This window comes from Chinchilla lanigera, unplaced genomic scaffold (assembly GCF_000276665.1).
Source record: "Chinchilla lanigera isolate Chin_1 unplaced genomic scaffold, ChiLan1.0 scaffold00009, whole genome shotgun sequence".
Lineage (NCBI taxonomy): Eukaryota > Metazoa > Chordata > Mammalia > Rodentia > Chinchillidae > Chinchilla > Chinchilla lanigera.
Window position 1 is genome coordinate 7,844,588 of NW_004955410.1, and position 22,971 is coordinate 7,867,558.

The 22,971-nt window shown below is 42.6% G+C and overlaps 1 protein-coding gene across 1 annotated transcript in view; it reads right to left on the bottom strand.

The window, feature by feature from the left end:
- The window catches only part of Ccdc146 (coiled-coil domain containing 146), a 115,143-nt gene that overhangs the window by 33,886 nt on the left and 58,286 nt on the right, over positions 1-22,971 (bottom strand). Inside the window, exons 2-3 of the mRNA XM_013510513.1 lie at positions 8,480-8,562; positions 6,197-6,406 (exon numbers count right to left, since the gene is read on the bottom strand). Of these exons, the coding sequence (XP_013365967.1) occupies positions 6,197-6,406; positions 8,480-8,562 (293 nt within the window). The remainder of the gene's footprint in view (positions 1-6,196; positions 6,407-8,479; positions 8,563-22,971) is intronic.

The window sequence follows — 22,971 nt, forward strand, 5'->3', positions numbered from 1 at the left end:
CTTTTAAGCACTGACACTGATGATGTTCGAAGTTTCAGGTTTTGGATTTTGGATCAGGGATGCTCAACTGGTAAAGTCTATGCAAATATTCCCAAATCTACAGCCTCTGAAATTTAAGACTTCTGATCCCAAGCCGTTTGGATAAAGGGTGATGACCTGTATTACTTTCAGATAGAGTAGACTTTGGAGCAAGGAAGTGATTTGAGATAAAGAAGGGGCACTGCCTAACAATATAGGAATAAATTCTCTGGGAAGACGTAATAATTCTTAACAGGTATGCACCTGAAAACAGGGTCATAGTACATGAAGCAAAACTGAAAGAACAGCAAGGAGAAAAGAGATAAATTCAGTTATAGCTGAAGACTTCAACGCTCCTCTATCAGAAATAGACAGATGTTGCAGGCAGAAAATCAGCAAGGACCTCGCTGAACTCAGTAACACTATCAATCAGCGGGATATAGCTGAGAACTGTAGAGTAGAGTTTTCCCCTGAAAGCCAAACATCACCCTGAGTTGAGATTAACAAACACAAGAAACAGAAAATACTAGGACGCACAGTGAAATAGGAATGTACAGTTCCTTTCCCTTGTTGATGAGAATAAAACAAAGAAAGGGAAATTTGTGTCCTACTTTTATTGCAACTGTTAGGATGAAATGACAAGACACTAAAGTGAAATCTGGAAAATTGCTTCAGTGAGGGTGAGCCTGAATGCGCTAAACAAAATAGATAGCAACAGAATAGTAATAGATTGAATACAATCACTTATTTTTTTCTCCCAGTGATTCCATTTTGTTTACTAGACTTCTTGAAGAAGTCTAAGGGAACGATTTTCCATTTTCTTGTTATTCTGCATTTAAAGACTAACTACTATGTTAGTCATTACTAAAGAAGTCTTAAGATTTTCCAGATTTGATCAACACAAACTTCACAATATAGAAGACTCATCTGTAAAATGGAAGTGGGGATGCACAGAGTATTGGGTCCACTGACTGTATCAAGCAGATCCTACACATTAGTAGGTCGGAGAACATGGCACTAAAAGTGTAGGCACATCAGAGTTTATTTTTACGAAATTTAATTGCAATAATGTACGTTAATATTAGTGTCAGAATTTGTCACAGTGAATTTAATATCGTTTAGTTGTCCCAAGCACAAATTGAAGCTGAATTTTTTTAGAGCTTTAGATACTCTGCGGTTGCCAGCTTGTGAAAGCTGGAGATGCTTAATTCCCAGATATTGATCCTACACTTTAGCCACCAGGGGGCGGCAGTGTGCTTTCCTCGTTGAGTTCTAAGGGCAACGGAGTACTCGTGAGTTTCAAAATGGCTCTCCTGGAAGGTATGATTTATGGTACTCTGCTTAACTACACAAATATGAGTGATTTAAAAAAAAAAACACAAAATGGATAACTACTTAAGACATTTTAAAGTAATTACGTTTCCGTTGTGCATTTTTTAAAATTAAGAGACACCAGTCGACTTTTATTTCCTTGAAAAGTGTGTTTTTCTATGAGAGAATGATTATAATCCCAACCCTAGCACACAGTGGTGGATCATTTTAATTTTCCTTGAATCTTTTAACAAAATTTTATTAAATGTACCAGTATGGTTGAATCCACTTTCACCTAACAGTTAATATTTCCTCAGTTGCTAAATAGAATTCATAATTAATAATTGAATTGTTCTATCAGGGGTCTATTGGGTAGCTATACCATCATAAAATAATCCTAAATATTCTTTCTCATCTACTGGACCTACTACATGCCAGGTACATTATATGCATCATTTCAGCTTAAGCAGTGGGTTTTTTTTTTTTTTTTTTTTTGGTACTGGGAATCGAACTCAACACCTTGTGCTTGCCAGGCAGGCGCTTGTGCCTCTGAGCTATATCCCCAGCCACATGCATAATTTCTAACTTCACAACTTTGCCAAGCAGGTGTTATCTCCATTGGACAAATGAAGAAACTGAGGCATTACGCACTTTTCCAAAGTCACACAGTCAAGGCTGACCCGATATTGACACTCACTCCAGAGCTCTATCTTTTTCACCCATCTTTTCAGTATCAAGCTACCTGTAGACTGCATTATTTAAATACCCCACCATTTCTAAGGGTTCAGATTGTTTCCAATTTTTTACTTTTATAAAAAGTGATGTAATAAATATCTTTATGCTTTATCATGCTTCTCTTTCTCTTCTTGGACTACCATTTCTGATGGAATCATTGGGCAAAAACATGCTTTGAATGGGCCTCTTGGCATATAGGAACTCCTAACCTTTTAAACTCATGTGAATTTAATTGGTTTTTTTCTTTTTCACTTCTTATTTTGAAAATATCCAAATCCACAGAGCAGTTAGAGAATAATACAGCAGACACCCAAATTCCTTTTACCGAGATCAACCAGTTGTTAACATTTTGCCAGCAGGTCTACTTTTATTTCTGTACTGTAAACTCCCACGAGATTTAAGTCTGTCATATTCCAGCATTCTGGATGAACCAGGTGCTTCGACACCCAAACACCTTAGGATTTACTTCCTTTCTGCAGCAACCAGTCCTAACTGGAAACATGTCACTAAATAGGTTGGTTTTAAGGATCTCGGGGCGCAGAGACAATACAGGAAGCTGAGGGGATTGTGGAGATTTTGCCATTGTTTCCTCCAGGGCCGCACTGCAGCTGAGCGACACATTCACTGTCTACCTTGTAAGCTACACACACACCCTAGACGATGGAACATCGCATAAGGTCTTAAAGATGCCATTTCTTTCCCTCTGAGACGCCAGCCATCCCTTGCAAGGATGAACTTGTAGATTTCATTCTGATCTGCTTGAGCACTAATGTTAGTCAATCTTTAACCGATTTTCTAGCAATGCCGAGGGCACTGGACCCTGTTGAACTAAGTCACTAGGTCTTTCGACAACACCTGGCTGTCCTTGGGACTGAGGTGGATGGACAGTGCGACCACAGCAACCTGAAGAAAGCACCACTGGGATGACGTCTCGACCCTCCTCCTCACATTAAAGCCAAATATAAAAATCTCTGCCTTTCACCCCAATGGCGTGGTCCTCTCTCGACCCAGCTGCTGCTTTCCTGCTGTGGACCCCTGAACTCTGACTTCCCCATATTCCCTGACTACTGCTAAGTTCTTCCCACCACCCATGGTGCTGGGCCCTCACCACAGCATCCAGGAGAGGCATCATCGACCATCAGCAGAGAAAGCAAGAATGCGCAGAAGTTGTGAGGAGGAAGATTTCTGAAGAACCCAAGAATGTGCTTAGTGTAGAAGCCTCCCAAAGCTGGGAGGGCTCTAGGGCTCTGGAGGCCCCCTGTCCTTGGAGGTCTTGGGACACAGACTGATGGTCACCCAGGGAAGAGTCCAGGGATTCTGAGATGGAGCCAGGGTGGGGACCAGCTTTGGGATAAAGTTCTCAAACTCTGAGTCAGAATCTTGTAGGAAGTTTGTGAATAATTGAGATGTTTCGTGGGAGGAGAGGGGTTCGGCAGGTTGGGAGTGCTTCTGCCCTTTAAGTGCGTACCTCAGGTGCATCTCCTTCTGGTAAGATACGGACTGCCCCAAAGGGAGCAAAGAGGATTTAAGGGTTTCCTTCCAACTCCCGCAGGCCCCTCCACCACCTCCCAGCCTTCTGAAACTCCAGTGCATTGCTTACATCATCCCTCTGCTCCTTTCTTACCAGGTCTGTGTGCTTCCTGGTCACCAGAAGGAAGGAAAATAGCTACTGAGCCCCATGTGTACGGCGGGATGCATGAACCAGCAGAGGGAGAGAAACACTCGCTACGGTCAGAGTCACATCAGGACAGCCGCGCGCATGTGCGGCCCAGGGTCCCCTCGCCCCATGCCCACTCTGCAGTAGACAGCACGCGTTGGCCACAGCCTGATCTCCTCAGCTGGCCAAAACAATGTCAGATTTAACCAGAGAGCCCCAGGCTAGTCACTGCCCAAATTTTGTGGGAAGCCCCCAAAGTCAGGCAAGGAAAAGGCTGAAGAGAATACTGAAAAATCTTTTGGGAGAAAGTTTGTAGAAAGAGAATTGCTTCTGCTTTGTTTCCAGAAGAAGTTTTTAATGCTGTTTATTTAGCTACTTTATTATTTATTAGCATATATTTACTTCACTTATTTAAATAGGATCTGTTTTCTTTCCTGAAGTATATACTTGTCAAGAGGTCATTAATGGATATTAGTCGATGAACTAAAACTATTCTAGCACATAATTATTAAGCAGTCATAATTTGACTGACCATGGGCATTTATCAAAGAGTTTATGTTATGTGAAAACAGAAGAGAAGCGACTAAATTATGGAGTGGAACTCTTCCCCCAGAGCACACGAACAATATGTTGCTCTTCGTAGTGGACCATGATTCAGAAGTTCCTAAAGATGCCGGGTGGAGGCTCGCTAGTTATTTGGGCTTCTGTTGGTCAGACATTGAATAAAATGAGAGCTTATTGTACTGGGCTGACAAATGGCATGTGTATATTTGGATGAATAGTTTTCTCTCACTGGCTTCCTTTCTTTATTTTTATGTGGGGATGGAACTGTCCACTTCTCTCCTGGAGGGTGGTGAGTGTGTTCACTTCTGTTCTGTGTAGCAGTGCGAGGCAGGTTTAGCCAATGCAATGCACAACCTGTGAGGCTTTCCTGCCGTTTCCTTTCTTATCGCCATTATTTTTATGAAAATAAGCTGGTTAATTCTTGCACGGCTGATATTTGAGAGTGCAAGGGAGACTGCGCAGCTAAAGAATCTGAAGAAAGCACACTAAACATTTCCGTCCACATGCATGTGGAATGTTCTTGTTCAGAATAAGTCACTGTGCAGAACCCCTGCCCATCCGAAGTAGCAGTAAACAGTTGCCTATCTATACCTAAAAGCAAGCATTCTCAGCTTTTCTCTCCCCTTGGCAGGAATGCCTGGAAATTTGAAACAATTTAAATATTCACTGACTTATGTTCCCCTTACCCTTTCCTGAAATGTCAAGCATTCATGTTTTCAGTACTAATGAACAACTGCCAATTGTTTTAATTTCATTATTTTCTCAGCTGAAAGAGTGCTTACAGAGCACAGAAATAGCGAGGCTTTCTTTTTATAGCTCTCACTGGTGAGTCTGATACAAGTTCAGATGGAAAGATGAAAAAAGAAAAAACCAACTCTGATTTCTTTCCCCTCGGAATAGAGGTCTGCTATTAAACTGGCCTTCTTTATCCAGCTCTCAGTGGAAAAAGCAGACCCCAAGGAGCGATCTCAAAACCCAGGGCTTGCAGGGTTTGGGCGACCACTCACGCCACTCGCTTGTCTCTGGGCAGCTTGTCTCTGACTTTTCCTGCACTGTTAGTAACCTTCCTCCTCTTATAAACAGCAGAGTTCTGCCACCTTAAATGGTAACAAACTCTAGAAGGGAAGGTTTGACTTTTTGGTGCCAGGGCACAATGTGGAGCATAAAACCTGCAGTGCAGTCATTTTGAAATTGAATCTGAAGGGTGAGATTGGGGAGCAAACTCTTCTGCTGACTTGCTACTCCCTGGGAAGAACGTTAGCAATTTTGGAAATATCGTTTGCCCTTCTAGCGGCAAATTTCAGCTTTAGTTCTCTAAACGACAGCTTCTATTGTGGGTAAGTGTTTGTGTCTTCCAGAAGAATGTGACTTTCTTCCTTGGTCCTAAGGAACAGTTTAGTAAGAGAGGATGACGGTTGCATCGTGGTCCCTGCTTTGCTATTTTATAAGAAGACAGCCTGGCTCCTGCGAGCCTCAGCTCCAAGTTCGTTTGGAAAGCACACGTGAAGAGAGGCACTCACCACCTGACAAGTGATCTAGTGATCAGTAGCCACAGAGCAGATCAGATGAGAGAGATCAGGGCCCACGGTCTGGGCAGGCAGGGGCCTAGAGAGCGCCAGGAACTTGTTGGTAGAGGCTATTTTGTGGCTGCAGCTCCCACAGCGTATGGTTTTACACACACACAAAACACACACCGTCCCTTGACATGCAGGGATGCAGGGGCCTTTGTCACATTCGTTATTTTTCCTAGAAGCTGGAAGTTGTTTGGGGACTGCTCATCCCAGGGAATCTGGGGGAGGAAGTGAGCTTGCAATTGCTTGGACCCAAAGCGGCTTCCTCCTTTGTCTTACTGATGTAGAAACAGCTTTGCTCCCCTGGGTCTCAGGATGCGTGGGAGAACTGGGCACCTACCTGCTTAACCGGTACTGGTTGTGGTACTCTCTCTCCTTCACGGCGTTGTATTCATTTTGGTACCTGAGCAGCTGCCCCCGCATTTTGGAGACCTCGGTGGACAGTGCCTCGGGGAAACCGTCTGCTTGCTGCAGGTGGAGCTGCTGCTGCTGGATCTGCTCGGTGAAGCGCTTGGCGTTCTGCAGCAGCTGGACCTCAGACTCTTGGGTGCTGGCCATGGAAGGAGAGGTGTGCCCAGTGAGAAATGCGTGTCCACAGCTGCTCCCCGCCCCTGGGCTCAGTCCATCTCAGTGACACTTGGGGCCACTTGATGCTGAGGTCAACGAAGCCCAGCTGGTGGCCTCAAGTTGTCCATCACTGGGCAGAGGGGACCATGTGTAAACTGGTGACTGTGTCTAAGTCTAGACAGGAGAAGACCACAGAGAAAGGACGAAATGCACTTTCCCTGGATTGTGAAGAATGACCACGTCTTCCAGGGAAGGGGGAAAATGAGTGGGTCTCTCAAAATACCCCAGCAGTGCTGATTTCCTTGAATTCTCCTGACACGGCTATAGGAAGATCTCTCCTGTTTAGTGAACTACCAGAAAGAAACTTTTCAAAGAGCACGTTATTGGCAGAGTAGGTAGGAAAAGTTCCTTATAAATTTATGGCATAAGTTATAGACTTTTCAAATTCTATCCTTGATGCCTGCCTAGAACTGGGCTTGAACATCACAGCAGTTATTTGGGAAAGGCAAAGGAGCTGAGTACATGGCAGAGGTGGATCTGCATAGACACAGAACTTATACTTTATCAGTTCCCTAGCATTTTCTAGAACTCACTGTGCACGAGCTAGCAGCAGCTCCAGCTCTGTTGGAAGACATGATTCATCTTTCTCGGAAACATTCGCCTTAGCCACCTCTGCTCTTCAGAGGCAAGGGAGGCCAGTTCCTGATTCAAAGGCCGTGCTCTCTGGAGGGCGTGGCCCACCAAGCTCCTCACAGGCCAGAAACCTTCCCTGTCAGCTCACTGCAGACATGCCCATCCCTTCACTGAGCCCATCCCAGCGGAAAGGACCAGCTACCCCCATTTTCCCAGGCTTTCGGGTGCCACGTGCCTCTTGGCATCCAGCCAAGCATTTCTCGTGACAGGCGCTGGGTCAGGGGCCAAAAGGCAACAGCGGCTGTAATGACAGCACATATAAACTCCTCTCGCAGCTCTGCATTTCCAGCCTGTGTCTGGCGCTGCAGCCCCGCAGGAGGGGAGACTCCACTTCCTCCTGCCCTAGAGGGAGCCGAAGGGTCACAAGGAGGGGAAATGCGGGTAGCAGAGGGAAGCAGCTGTTTCGTAACACAACCTGGAAGCAGGAGGAAATAACACGATAGCCCGGGGCCTGCGCCCGCTCTTTCTCAAGGGCCCAAGGCGCTGAGCTGCCGGCTGGGGAGGAGGAAATCAAGTCACTGCACCTTGCAGAGCTGCCCTGGGCCCTAGATCAGAGCTATCCTGGGTGCGAAAGACTACAGTGCTCTCTGTATCTGTGAAGAGGCTTCAGGGGAAGTTGAGATCTGTGGGGAGCTTTGTTCAGTTAAGGAGAGTGAAATACGTAGGAAGAGATGTCCCCAGACTTCCTACCTTCAGCCTCCAGATCCCTGAGTTAAAAACTACACTCTGCAGTCAGGACATCCGGGAGAGAATGGAGGCTGTGTAGGGTGAGGCTGAGGATCTGGGTGGGGGAGGGGAGAGGGAGGGGAGGAGCAGGGCCAAGGGGTGGGGTTCTGGAGGGCTATTGGGGCCCTGAAGGGAGCTGGATAAGTAGGGATAGGTGCAAGGGAAGTTGTACATCAATCATTTCACCCTGATCCCCCTGCAAAGCAGCCCAAGGCCTCCAGGGGAGTGGAAGTAGCGCGGGTTTGGGGGTGGAAGAGGAAGGCTGGTAAGTGGCGGGCTGGAGCTCTAACCCTGCTGTCCCTCCTTGGATTCTGATGAAGATGCAACACAAGGCTGTGAGGCAAAGGAGGGGAAAAGGGAAGGGATGGAGGAGGCTCAAGAGTGCTCTGCAGAGTGCAACAGGCCTCCTCCGCCTTTCTGTGCCTCAGTTGCCCTCAGTGTAAGCCAGCCCCATGGGCTTCCTCCCTCCCCACTCTCTCTTCTCCACTCTCAGGATGCTTGCAAATCGTCTCTCCAATGACTTGAACTCAGACCCTTGGGTCAGGGTCTGCTTTCGTGGGAGCATGAACACATGCAGGTCCGGTTACAGACAACAGAGATAGGGCCAACAGTATCTCCACGCTGGTCCGCGGCATACCTTATCACCGTGTCGTGCAGCAACGTGTACTTGGCTTTCAACTCCGCCATTCTGGTCCCAGGAAGTTTTCCCATAGTGTGTAACTAGCAAAGAGAACAGGGGTCACCATGAGCCACCCGCTTCCTTCAGCAGGAAACGGCAGGGACACATGGATGTGTCACACGGCCTTTCAGGTAAACGCTAGAGAGGGGCCACAGGAAGGCCGGCATAATGGAAAGGCTTGGGTGGTCCGCGCATCTAGTTAGGTCTTTGTCCTTGGGCAATCTTTTCACCTCCCCAGACTGTGACTTCCTTCACTGGATATGAAAAGAATTGAGTTAAATTTTTCCAATTGTTAAAACCTACCTTTAGGTGTAGCAAACAACCTGAACAGTGTAGATTACAAGGATGGCCATTTGTAAGTTGACAGAAATAATAGTTATTGCGCTTCTATTATGAGCAAGTGTTGTACATCAGTCATTTCATTCTCAGAGATGTGTGAGGTAGGAATAGAGAAAAAACATCTCTACTTGAGGCCAAAGTTTAGAAGAGTTAAGTAATTTTCCCAAGGTTATAGTTAAAATTCTAGTTCAAACAGTCAGGATGTAAACCCAGGTGGTCCAGCTCCAAAAACCCAAGATCACTGTCTTTACCTCAGTGCCTCTGCTTGTACTAGCAGAGAAGCAAGAAAAGCTTCCCCAGAACTTAGAGAGACAACATTTATTCCTTCTCGTTTCTGGTAAAAGAACGTTTGACTTACTCTCTGAATTGAATGATAGTTAATCAACATCATAACATCAAACACTAGCATTTCATTAAAACCATAATGCAATCAGCATTTGTATTAGGTTTGACTTTCACAGGCTTTATGCTAGCGACATAAGATTTTAAAAAAAAAAACAGAACTTAAGAAAAGATTTGTGTATTCAAGGGCTGCTGTTCCACCTCTGAAATCTGTCTTGAATCCATGTACTTTCCTCTCCTTTCTCTGAAACGACCAGTCCAAGACACATGATCTCCCAGATGGCGCACAACGGAACCTTCCAGCTGCCTCCTCCCGCCCTCCGCTCCTGTTTCCACCAGGGACCCGCCCACCTACTTTGCACAGAGTTCCCTCTAAAACCCAAACAAGGTCATGTTCTGTGGGGTACCCCAAACCCACAAGAGGGATGAAAACCAACACCCGTGGTGGTTAATTTAGACCCCGAGCCTGTGTGGCCGGCTCGCCCTCCCGGCCTCTTGAAGCTCCCAATGCTTCCACCTCACTTGCTGCCCTGCCTTTCTGCAGATGCGGGAGCCTGTCCCTCCCCAGTGTGGCCGCAGCAGCTCTCCTCCATTTTCTGCTCACTTCACTCCAACTCTTTCTTCCTGCCGTGGCTGAAACATCAGCTTATGGAGAGGCTTTCTCTCATTTCCAAATCTCCCTTCCCTGGAACTCTGTACTTCATAAAATCTAACACAATTCAATCTGTGAGAATAAATTCATGTGGTAACACATTGTTTTCGCATTTCTCCAACTGGTCCCACGAGGAAAGGATCTTGTTTACCTTCTTTTCACTGTATTGTTAGCCAAGGATTTTTTCTAAGTAAAGCAGTTTTTACTAGTGTATGCCTGCATTACACAATAGCTACGTTTGTCTTGGGGAATTGGTGCATAGGCATTATCTTGATCATTTTTGATCCTTTTATTCCCCTTACCAGCCTCCCTCCATCCCCTTTCCTGTCCCAAAAGTCTACTTTTCCCCTTTCCAAAAACTCTACTTTTTTGTTTCTTACCATCTTTACTCTTTTATTTGCTCATATTTAACTCTCTGTGTTGGGCTTATTTTACTTAACGTTATGGTCTTAAGAATTTTGGAGACAGTTTTGGTGCTTAGTAAATTGTTTACATTAATTAGCAAGTGAATGAAACTAATTTACAACATACAAAGGTCTAAGTCTACCCAGTAAAGTTTCATAGTTGTGGTGGATTGAAAACTGGCGGTCAACTTGTAACACCCAGCTAAACTGAACCAGTGTGGTTCTGCGTGTGGAAGGCCCACCTGAAAACTGTTGCCAGCATTATAAAAAGAGAACTGGAGGGGACGATGGTGTGCTGTTGATTCTCCTGGAGAAACTTGTTGCTCTGGCTTTCCTGATATGAACTCAGTTGTATCATCATTGGAGGGGCTCAGTACTTTGATGTTACTGAGGATGGCTGAGGTTCACTTCAGGGGAGCTCTGGTCCTTACTTTGAGCATTGCTTCCTGGCTCCAGAGCAGACCCTGCAGCCTGCTGGCACAGATCCTTCATCCCACTGGTGCAGACTTTCTAGCTTCTACCACTGAACTTTGGACCTTCCCAGCACAGGTCTTTGATGCAAATTTGCATGAGACATTGTTGTGGGCTCTAGGCCTCCAGCTGGACTCCTGGGGGCATGGTTTTGGGTTCTAGGTCTTCAGTTGGATGCATGCAGGACATCGATGTGGGATCCAGGCCCTCATTTGGATTCTTAGGGTCTCTAGTGTGTGGACAGATCTCCCTGCACTCTTTTGCATTTGACTCTCCTATAAATTATGTGTACTGTATTAATTCCTTTTCCTCGCAAACACTGACTACAATCATAGTCGGTACCCAAATCAGGGTAGAAAATGTTACATACACTGTGAAACCATGTTATGTTTTAGATACAAAATGTTTTCCCCAAGCCACATGTGCATGGGAGATGGCCGAGTCATCGGGGCTCTGTACTCATCAGTGGACCCATCCCTTGATGGGTTCAGTAGGGGAATATGCTGCCAGGGGGACTGGCTGGAGGGGGGTTACTGGGGGTGTGACCTGGAAGAGTATATCCTTTCCCAACTCCTTGCACATCTCTCTGCTTCCTAGCTGCCATGAGATGAGTGGAGTTCCTCCTCCATGCTGTTCCACCATGGCGCTCTGTCTTAGAGCCAACCAACCATGGACGGAATCCTTTAAAAACTGTGAACCAAAATAAACCTCTCTTCCTTTATATTGAAGGTGTTGAGTATTTTGCCTCAACCATGGAAAAGTGACTAATATAGAAAATTGATACCAGAGAAGTGGGGTCCTTGCTGTGACTATAGCTGGCTGTAGGATTCAGAAGTCTTTGGAAATGGTTTACAAGAGGAGTTTGGGAAAGCTTGGAGATGCAAGCTAGAGAGGCCTAGAATGCTGTAAGCAGAGAAAGCAGAGATTGATGGGAGATTCGGGTTGGAGCTCAAAACAAAATGCTGATAGGAATGCAGACAGTAAAGGTCAGGCTCAGGAAGTTTCAGGTAGGAATAAGGACTCCACTGACAGAGTAGAGGCCATGTGTATTATACCCTGCTAGAAAATTTGTCTTTATTTTGCCCATGTCCTGATACAGTAACATCTTGGTTCATGAACACTTCTGTTTGCAGATAATTTAGTTAGCAAAGGAAAGTGTTTGGCAAAATCTTGCTTGCATTAGCAAACTCTGCATTGGGTGAAAAACATGACCACATCATCCCCACACAAACACACACACAGCCATATTCCCAAAATCATAAAACAATTTAAGTTCATAAATTGAGATACCACTGTTCTTTGTGAGAGACTGATATTCAGGGTGGTGGGTGAAAATCAGGGTGATAATCAGGGTGACTAATTAAGCTGACAGAGGAAATTTCAAAGCAACCCAACATCCAGGCTGTGCCATTTGGTACTGCTAGCTGCTTTTAGCCAGATCTAGAAAATCAGGAATGAAAAGTTTGCAATTTTATCAAAAAGGAATCACCTATAAAGTTGGGGCCATGGAGACCATAGTTGCTAAAAGATTAGCATTAAAAGAAGCCAAGTACTTTGAGTCAGGAAATAAGAAAGGTGGCTTGAAGACATGTAAGGAATCAGCAAGATCCCAGCCATCAAAGGTAAAGATCCAATAGTGTAAAGTTTTCATTTGAGAAGTGAGCCCTGGACTTCTTGGTCAAAAAGGCTTGCCTAGGGAATAGGTTCCCTGAGATACATTTTCCCATGCTCAGATATCTAGGCACTCAGAGGCCACTAAGGCCATGGACCAAGGGGGCCCAGCTAACTGCTTGAGCTCATAGCAGATACTGGCATCATCTATGTGGTAATGGTTTTACAGGCACACAGAATGGGAGAGTTGGGTTATGAGGGGATCCACCTAGATTTCAGAAAAAGGCCTGGGAGGCCAGGTAGTGTGCTCTTAAAAGGGTAATGTATGAAGCTGTGAGCCCAATGCCAAAAATGCATTAGAAATCCCAGGAAATTAGACATGCCAGGAACATGGAATGTCTGCAGAGGAAAATTGCAGGCAGTGAGCAGAGCCAACCCAAGAGAGAAATCATGTGGGTTGCACTCAGCAATGCCATAGGAGCAGGGCCACCCAAGCCCCTTGGAATTGATGTCTTGCTACAGCCTGCCCCAGGTGCTGGATATACAGCTACAGGATTTAATGTTTGCCCTACTGGCTTTTGGTTTTGTTTTGTTCCAATTTCTGTCTATTCCTCTATTCTTTCCTTTTGGGATGGGAACGTTGACTCTGCTCCACTGAATGTTGGAAGTATCTAACTTTCTTTTATATTTTTGCAGTAGCTTACAGCTAAGAGTTTGCCTTGAGTCATAGAGGTAACTTTGGCCTTGGACTTTTCAGCAATGCTGGAACTGTTAAGACTTTGGTGACTCTTAGAGATGAATCAAATCCATTTTATACAATGAGATAGACATAAGTATTTTGGGTACAGGTGTGGAATGCTATGGTTTAGATCTAAAATGTCACTCAAAAGTGTCATGTGTGTGGAAGGCGATTAGCTCATGGAGGTGTATATTCATCAGTGGATTCATTCCTGATGAGTTCAGTCACTGAGTCATGACCTGGAAGGGTATGTTTTCATCCTAGGCTTTACCCTTTTGCTTCTGCTCTCTGGCCACCATAAGGATGCTGCTCAGCATTCCCCTTCCATGCACTTTTACCATGCTGTTTGGCCTTATAGCCAACCAACCATGGACTGAACCCATTGGAACCCATGAGCCAAGATAAATCTCTCCTTTAAAGTAGGCATTTGTTCTACTGATGGGAAAGTGACTGAAAACCATTTCTTCTTTGTGAAAGTCTTGGGAATCTTTCACGAGCGCCAGGCCTGAATCCCATGGTCACAGCCTTCATTTTTTAACTATGGTTGATATATAATGAAAAGGATCTTTAAGATCTTTCAGGAAGCTCCACATCTCACTATGTTAAATAATTAAAAATGTATTTAAGTGCTACCTTAAATAGAATTCAAGACTTTTTAACTGAGTTGCCATTGGCATGCTGACTTAATGTTACTTTTTGTGGATACCTAATTATGCTTTTTTATTTTAGTTCTACACTTTTTGTATTTTTGAGCCACTCTATAACCTATCCCATGTCTCACACATTTCACTGGTTTCTGAAAGGGTGTAAGCCACTGTGTCTTTAAGGTCTAGTAAGAAAAATAAAGCTTTGCATAGGGAGAAAAGTTACTGGGAAAAGGTTACAAAAAGCTAAGCATGTGAGTGTGTTTGTTTGTTTGTTTATGAAAGTGTATGCTATGAAGACCAAGTAGGAGCCAGTTTTATAGCTAGCCAACCAGCCAGTTTTTGGAGGTAAGCCACTGTGTAATGAATTATGGATTTATATATTCAAAACCATATACACTATTTAGTTTTCTTCTTATGCTGCAGAGATCATTACCTCTCACCTACTGCTCCCTGCATACTAGAAATGGAAATGAATGTGACATAGGCCCTGCTCTAAAGTAGCTAACAGTTTGAGGAGACAGGCACATAAAAATGACAGAATACTTAAACTACATTCAGTAGTCTTATTGTTTGTAAATAACTGTATTGGATTCTTTGCATTTACTTTCTTTACATTGTAAGTTAAAGCAAATAAGTAACATTATAAGTTTCAATACGGCCAAAATTATCTATGACAACAATTTCAAACCTCTGGAAATTGACCTAACAGTATACAAAGAATTAAGTAGCATTTATTTACTGAGAGACTATGAAATTTGAGCCATAGGTTGTATCCATTGCCTCTAGCTCCATACTGTAGAAGAGTGGTTCTGGGCGGTTGTGACAATTACTTTTCACCTTCATACTGCTGAAGATCTATTCCAGGTAGGCAGGACAGCTTTAGAGAACTGCAGCATGCTCTGTCCACCCTCAGCTGGGTATTCCGGAAGAGCTATACCAGATACACAGCTATAGCTGCTCAGTAGTGTCCGTTAGCACTTCCAAATGTCCTGCCCCACAGAGACTCTGGGCAGGACAAACAAGAAAGGTCAGGGTGGGCTGGGGAGACAGCTCAGTGGCACAGTGCCTGCCTGGCAAGTGCAAGGTCCTCAGTTCAATTCCTGGTACCACAAAAAAATAAAAAGGTCAGGGTTCCTCTGACCCCCAGCTCCTGCCCAGTAACATAGCAGTTCCAATCATGGAACTAATGAGGGCTAAAGAAGCTGTGAAGCCCTACATGTCTTAGCCTTGCTTTTGATTTTATTAGGAAGAAAATGTAGAATATCCATGCCCCAGAGCCATATAAAAAGTAATAGAGATCACAAAACTAAAAGAAAAGCCCAATATTTTTGAGAAACCAGTAGGGACAGACCAGCAGAAACTGGAGCAAGAGAGATTCAAAGAGAGCCCCGTGAAAGTCACACTGGACACTAGTGGACTAAGAGGCTATGGAAAAGACTGAAGTTGTGACCACCCAAGAGTGAGCAGAGGGGCTACTTCCACACTATCCATCCCTGAGGTAAAGGCAGGGGGGATAGATAAACTCTCTTAAGTTTGAGAGTCGTCCCCAGGCCATACACAGACACAATGGAAAGTGTTGAAAATCTTGAGCACAACCTCTGCCCAGTCATTTTGAGCATAACCTCTGCCCAATCAATGGTGAAGCACTAATCTATACCGACTGATCCTGGAGTAACTCACAGGAAGTTAAGTTTAAAAGTAAAAACAAGAAAAAGTATCTAAGCAGGGACATCAAAAGCTACACACTGTAAGAGAAATGCAATTTACAGGATTAGTCCAGCCAAGCCACTCAACAAATGAACACATGAACAATAATAAATATAAAACAGCAGTGCAACAAACCCAGAGAGGGTCAGAATCCAGAGTGGATACTGTATTATATAACATGTTCAATTTTCAACAAAACATGAGATGTAGAAAATATTAAGGAAATGTGACTCCTACTCCTACACAGGGAAAAACCAACCAGCTGACCATTAACAAATGCAGACTGTTTTAGGGAGGGTGTAGACATCAGATTTAACAAAATCTTCAGAGAAGCCAGTATAAATATGTTTGAAAAATGAAAGGAAATATGTTAAAAATGTTAGAGTATATTGACAATTCATCAAATAGAGAATACAACTATGGAGATGTTTTATGAAACTAAGTTTATAATAGCTAAATCTTGGAAATAATCTATATGTTCATCAACAGATGAATAGATAAAGAAAGTGTGGTATTTATATACAATGGAGTATTACTCTTCCATAAAGAAAAATAATCTTGAGTCATTTATAGGGAAATGGATGGACCTTGAGACAGTAATGGTAAGTGAAGTAAATCAGATGCACAAGTTTAAATATTGCATGGTTTCTCTTATACGAGAAACCCAAAATATAAATAAAGAATAAAAGATAGATAACAGGAAGTAGGAAGAAAGATCTCTCTTAAATAGGATGGTGACCAAGAGATGGGGGGGGGGGAAGGAAAGGGATGAAAAAGGAATTAAGATGTATTATGTACCTGCATCAATTCTCCACAAGGAATATAAACATTATGTACTACAAATGAGTACTAATAAAAAAGAAGCTACATTGAAATCCCTAAGTAGAAAATTGTAATATTTGAAAATTTCAATGGAAGAGTTCAACATTAGAATTGAGAAGGAACAATAATTTAAAGACAGAGCAATAGATTATATAATTTGAAGAATAGAAAGAAAAAGTATGAACCCTTACAAACAGAAATAAGGGACACCAGAAAGCCTACCAGTTTACATGGAAAGGGAGAATTGGATAGAAAAGACACAGAGAAATACTTGAGGAAACAATGGCAGAAAAATTTCCAAATGTGATGAAAAACATAATGTGTACATTAAGAGCTCATGAATTTCAAGCAGCAAAAACAAAAAGATATTCTTACAAAGACACATTATAGTGGGACAGTTGAAAGCCAAACAATCTTTAAAGCAAAAATGGAACAAAAGCAGCAACCAAGCAAATAAACAAAAAAAGCCAAGAACAACAGGTGACTTTTCATCCAAAACAATGGATTCCGGAGAGCAGTGGGGATTCAGAATGATGAAAGGAAAAACAACACAACAAAACTGTTTTATAGAAGAATCTATACCTCAAAAGTGTCTTTCAAAAGAAAAGGGGAAATAAAGGAATCATAAGACAAATCAAAATGGAAAGAATCATTGCTGGCAGAGAAACCTTATAAGAAATACTAAGGCAAGTTCTTTAGACTGAAAGGATTTGAAGCCATATAGTAATATGAATCCACATATAAAAAGAAAGAGTATACCCAAGCAAGGTGAAAACACATACATAGCAACTACTTATAATAGTCAAAAAAGAAGCAACCAGTATATCTATCAATTGATGGATGGACAAAATGTTGGACATCCATACAATAGAATATTCTTGTATAAAAAAGCAGCATCTTGATCCCTACTACAACACAGGGAAACCTTGAAATCATTATGCTAATGAAAGAAGCCAGACACAAAAGGCTACACACTGAGTTATTCCATTTATATGAGATATCCAGAATAGACAGGTCTATAGTAGATTTAGCAGTGCCTACAAGTACAGTGGCTAGGGAGACGAAATTGATGGGCACATCACAAGTAATGGGCATAAAATTCATTTTTGGTGTAATGAAATATTCTGAAATTAGAACATGATGCTTATACAAATCTGTGTATGTACTAAAGAACATACTGAGAACACTGAAAAGAGTGAATTTTATGGCATATACATTATAACTCAATAAAACAGCTTTTAAAATGTTAATTATATGAGAAATCAAGATTTTCAGTGTAAGAGGCATACAACTGTAAAGTCAAATAAATTAGTGAAAACACTCTAAAGTTAAAAATCAAACTGTCAATACTAACAGTATTCATGGATTAAAAAAAAAAAAAACACCCTAGCTTTGTCCATTAAAATGGGCTAGGAACAATGCATTACCAGGAAGAACAAGTATCCCTAAACACCCCCATGTGGACTTCAGCATCATCTCCCACTAAAAGACACCAGCAAGTGTTAGAGAAACATGTGATTTCAGGCCTGGTGCCTGGAAGCTGAGAGCAAGTACTGTACTCAACACAACCTTATTTTACATGTGGGTATAGGACTTTGCAGAGATCCAGAAAGGTAAGAACAAAGAGGTTACAATACCACTCTCTGGATGGTAGGCATTGCATTCATGCTTTTATTTTTGTCTGCCTATATCTTACAATAGTTTTAGCAATGCATAGGAACTGCTTTTAATAATAAAAAGGTATTAAAGATGCTAGAAAGTGATTGCTAGAAACAACAGGGAATCAGAGGAGAATCCAGAGCTCGAGGGTGTTGGGATCAGAGCCTGGTGGGAGAACCACACTGTAGCTCTGACCTAGTGCCAGCCCCGCTGTGCTTTGTCCAAGTTGAGTCCCATTCTAATCGTAAGGGTTTGCAGTCTAGTGGCTCCTGGACCATGGTGCACATTGGCAGGTTTCACGGCCACAGAAAGAGCAGAAAGGTGGGAGAGGTTTCCTTTCCTGACTGCAGTCTTGATCACTCCGCTGGCTTTCGGTGTCTTAGGGAGCTGTAAAGAGAGTTCAGTAGCAAAACACCTCATCTGTCTTTGTAGTTTCTATGTAAATCCGAGGTTGTGTCACAGATATTTAGAAAGAAGGCTGATAAACTTTCTGTTGTATGGTCTCTTCTACCAAAAGCAAATCTCTAAACAGAAAAAGACCAAACTATGAAAAATGGATTTTCCTGGTTAAAAACAACTTTCTAAAAGTCTTTTGAGACAGGGTTTCACTATGCAGTTCAGGCTGGCCTCAAACTCACTTTGTAGCCCAGGCTGGCCTTGAACTCACAGTGATCCTTCTGCCTCAGCCTCCCAAGTGCTGGGATTACAAGTGTGCGCCACCACGCCTGTTTTTTCCCTGGTTAAAATTTCTTAAAAGTCACGACTGAGGTGTTAATAAGTAATTCTATCTCTGGTTAGAAACTCTAGGCTCAGCTCTAGTAGATGACAAATGTTCCCTCATCACAGCATCGGGCATGGACAATAGCGTTTCTTTTCACACTGCATGAAGCAAGCGGGCACAAAACCCGAGTCTGTCATGTTCTAAAAATGCAGAATCTAAGAAACACAGCATAAAGGCCAATCTTAGATTGTCAGTGGGTATACACACTGAAAGGTTAGACAGAAAGTCATAAGTTCATAAGTGTGATTTCACAATAGATACTTGTGTCACTGAATTGCCTTCTTGGTGTTTGTGACCGCAAGGAAACATTTACACTAGAACTAAAAGTTTAACAATTCATGATTCATGGATGTCATGCAATAATATGGAAAAAATCTCAAACATTGAAATTCCAGCACATTCCATGGAGAGGAACGGCTCACTGAGAACTTTTACCCAGTGAACTTATCTGGAAGGGGTAAGCATGAGGAAACAATCAGAATTGGGCGTGTCTAAGGTGGCCCTGGTCAGTAGCCTACCTTGTTCTTCTGGCCCTTTTGATACTGTCTACTGCCTTGGCCTCATTCAGGACACAGTTGACAGGCTTCAGGAGGTAACATGAACTTGAAAACATGACTCCTCACCCTCACTGTCCTCTCTTCCTCTCCTCCTTGCTCTTTCACTGCTGGAAACGCACAGCGTAGCCACTGAAAAGGCCTCCACGTACAACTGAACTCTTGGCACTGCCTCGCCGCTCTTCCGTTTGAATTTCCCCTTAGCTGTCATACTGAGCTTCAGCTTTCTCAGGCATCTAACTCACGCACCAGAAAAAAACATGGCCACCTACGTTCACGCCCTGTATCAACAGATCCAGTTATCTCCAGAGCCGTACCCCATTAACTTCCTTTCCCAAGTCTCAAGTAAGTATGCTTTTCTCTTGGTGACTGCCACCCGTCCACCTGTCTCACCTACCTTCCCCAGGGGTTAGGCCAGCAGTCACGGCTTCTCTTCCCAACCCTCATGGCCACACAGTGAGTCATTAGGGAACTGACCAAGGACCTCCTCACTTTCTGGTTGACTATGATGCTTTCATTTTTATCACTACTTTAATTTCATTTGGAGAGTCTCTAGTATTAAATCTGGAAGTGCACTAAACTCTTTTTCTTTCATGTCTAATCTGTTGTCAATTCCATCCAGTGTCTATCATACCTCCGAGCTTAAATTAACTCTTTCAGGTTTTATACTAGTGAGACAATGTGGTGCTTGCACATGCAGGTCTGATTTATTTCCCTTATGAGTCTGGTCTCTAGTTGTGACCATTTACCTATAAAAGCCTTGCGTTTATCTTTCTTTATAGCTGAGTAATATTCCATTATATAAAAGTACCAGAAATGATAGAAAAATACTCAAGGGTAAAGGACAACTGGGATGTGGGAAAAGAGAAGGGAAAGAAGAAGAAATTTTATATATATGTGTATACAGGATAGTTAACATCGTTGTTCTACTGTCTTCTATTTCTTTGCTGAAGAAATGGTTCTTTGGTTGTTGTATTACATACTACCAATGAGTCCTTGGTTGATCAGTATTGCATGTCTCTATCTGTTTTCATGAGAAACCACTTTGAAGATGTCAATATGTAATACAACAAGCATTGTTAATTTCCTACCACTTTGTTTGTAACTCTGAATTGTCTGTACTGTTCTTTTGCTATTTTGTAAAAGGTTGTCTGTTTGTGAATGTTTTCCTCCTCTTAGTTTTAAAATTAAAAAAAAAATTCCATCCAGTGAATACTTCACCTAAGGTGTTGTATTTTTTAGCCTCGGAAGCCTGACTTTGGTCTTTTTATAATCTCTACTTTCCTTATGTTGCTCATGTTTTCCTCCACATTTCCCCAAGATACAAAATATTGATGATATTTATAATTTCTAATGTCCTTGCCTACTGATTCTATTTCTGGGTCTGTTATATTATTTGCATTTTCTCCTCGTGGGAGGCCATATTTCCCTACATGTTTGCATGTGGTAATTTTGACTGCTGTCAGACATCGTGAACTATGTACTGTTAAGATGTGGATTCTTTTTGTGTTCCCTTAAATATGTTTGGCTATTGGGAAGATACTCTTTAAGTTTCTTTCTTTTTAAAATGTATTTTAAAAATAAAAGAAGGAAAACATATTAACAAACAGATATCCATTTACAAAATAGCATAAGAACAATGCAAACAATACAGAGTTACAGACAAAGTGGTAGGAAATAAACAATAGTTGTTGTATTACATATTGATATCTTCAGTGTGGTTTCTCAGGAAAACAGAGACATACAAGATTGATCAAACAAGTAATCATTAACTGCTCCTTTCAATAAAACAATAGAAGACAGTAGCACAACTATGTTAGCTATCTTGTTTGTACATACATACATACATAATTTCCCCTTCTTTCCCTTCACTTTTCCCACACCCCAGTTGCCCTTTACTTTTGAGCATTTTCCTTTCATTTCACAATGTCTATCATACCTCCTAGTTTTTATTTACTCTTTCAAGTTCCTACACTAGTAAGGCAATACGTTGCTTACATATGCAGGTCTGATTTATTTCACTTATGAGTATGGTCTCTAGTTGTGACCATTTACGTATAAAAGCCTTGAGTTTATCTTTCTTTACAGCTGAGTAACATTCCATTATATAAAAGTACCACAATTTTTTTATCCATTCCTCAGTGGATGGACATTTGGGTTGCTTCCACAGTTTAGCAATTACAAATTGCACTGCTATGAACATGGGTACACATATATCGCTGTGATATGATGTTTTCAGATCTTCTGGGAAAATAACCAGAAGGGGAATAGCTGGGTTGAATGGGAGCTCTAGACCTAGTTTGCTGAGGAGTCTCCAAACTGATTTCCACAGTGGTTTCACCAGTCTGCATTCCCACCAGCAGTGGAGAAGAGCTCCTGTTTCTGAAAATAGACACAAGTCTATCACCATGCACCAAACTCAAGTCAAAATGGATCACAGATCTCAATATTAAAACAGAAACACTAAATCTACTGGAAGAGAAAGTAGGTAAAAACCTGGAAGACATAGGGGTAGGCAGAGAGTTCATGAACAAAAACCAAACTGCACGTGAAATACTTGAAAGAATCAACAACTGGGACCTCATCCTACTGAAAAGTTTCTGCACATCTAAAGAAATCGCCAGCAGAGTAAAAAGAAAACCCACAAATTGGGAAAAAATTCTAGCTGACTGTCTCTCAGACAAAGGACTTCTATCTAGAACATATAAAGAATTAAAAAACATCAGCCCCCCCAAATTCAAAGACCCAATCCAAAAATGGGCATCTGAGATGAACACATACTTCTCAGATAAAGAAATACAAATGGCTAATAAATACATGAGAAAATGTTCAACATTATTAGTCATTTGAGAAATGCAAATTAAGATTTCATCTTAGCCCAGTAAGAATGGCTATCATTACAAAATCAACCAATTAACAAATGCTGGGGAGCCTGTGGAGAAATAGGAATTCTTTAAGTTTCTTAATAACAGTTTGATCTTTTCAAAGTTTGTTTTTAACCTGTCAGCGAGCTCCAGTGCAATCTTTTATCTGGGACACTTTGGTCCTACTCCTGGGTTAGTACCCTTTGACTCAGTGGCCCAGGGGCTAGGAGGTCTTTCGGGATCCCTCTCCAGCTCTTCTCCCTAGCCTCAGCAGTATTCCCACCAGCATGCCTTGGTCAATATGCAGACTCTAGGGAAACCCCTTGCAGATCTTGGGGCTCTCTTTTTGTGAAGCTCCCTTTTCTCCTTATGGATGCATTTTAGTTAACTTGGCCTCCACGAACTACAAAGTCTGTCTTCTCAGCTCATCACCTGCCTCTGTCTGGGATTTTCTCCCTGTTAGGGTTTGTGTCTGGATGTCCCCCTAAAGCCTCATGCAGTCATGGGTCCGGACTTCTAGAGTTTATGATTGTTCCCTGGTCCAGTGTTGGAATTATGGATGTGAGTGCTACACCTGCTCTGGGGCAGATAGTTTACATACAGTGTAAGGGAGGGAAAGTGGCTGCACACCTCTGCTCCTCCCCTGTGCTCTTGTTGCTCTTGCCTCTTTTGCTGTCTTCCACCGCCATAAATTGTTGCCCTCTGCCATGAGCCACCTTGCCTTGGAGCCAGCCAACTATGGACTGAAACCACCACAGACTGTGAGCTAAATAAACCTTCCCCTCCTTAATTCTGGGTGTCGGGTATTTTGTTTCAGCAACAGGAGGAAAGTAACTAAGACACTCCCTCTACCGCCAC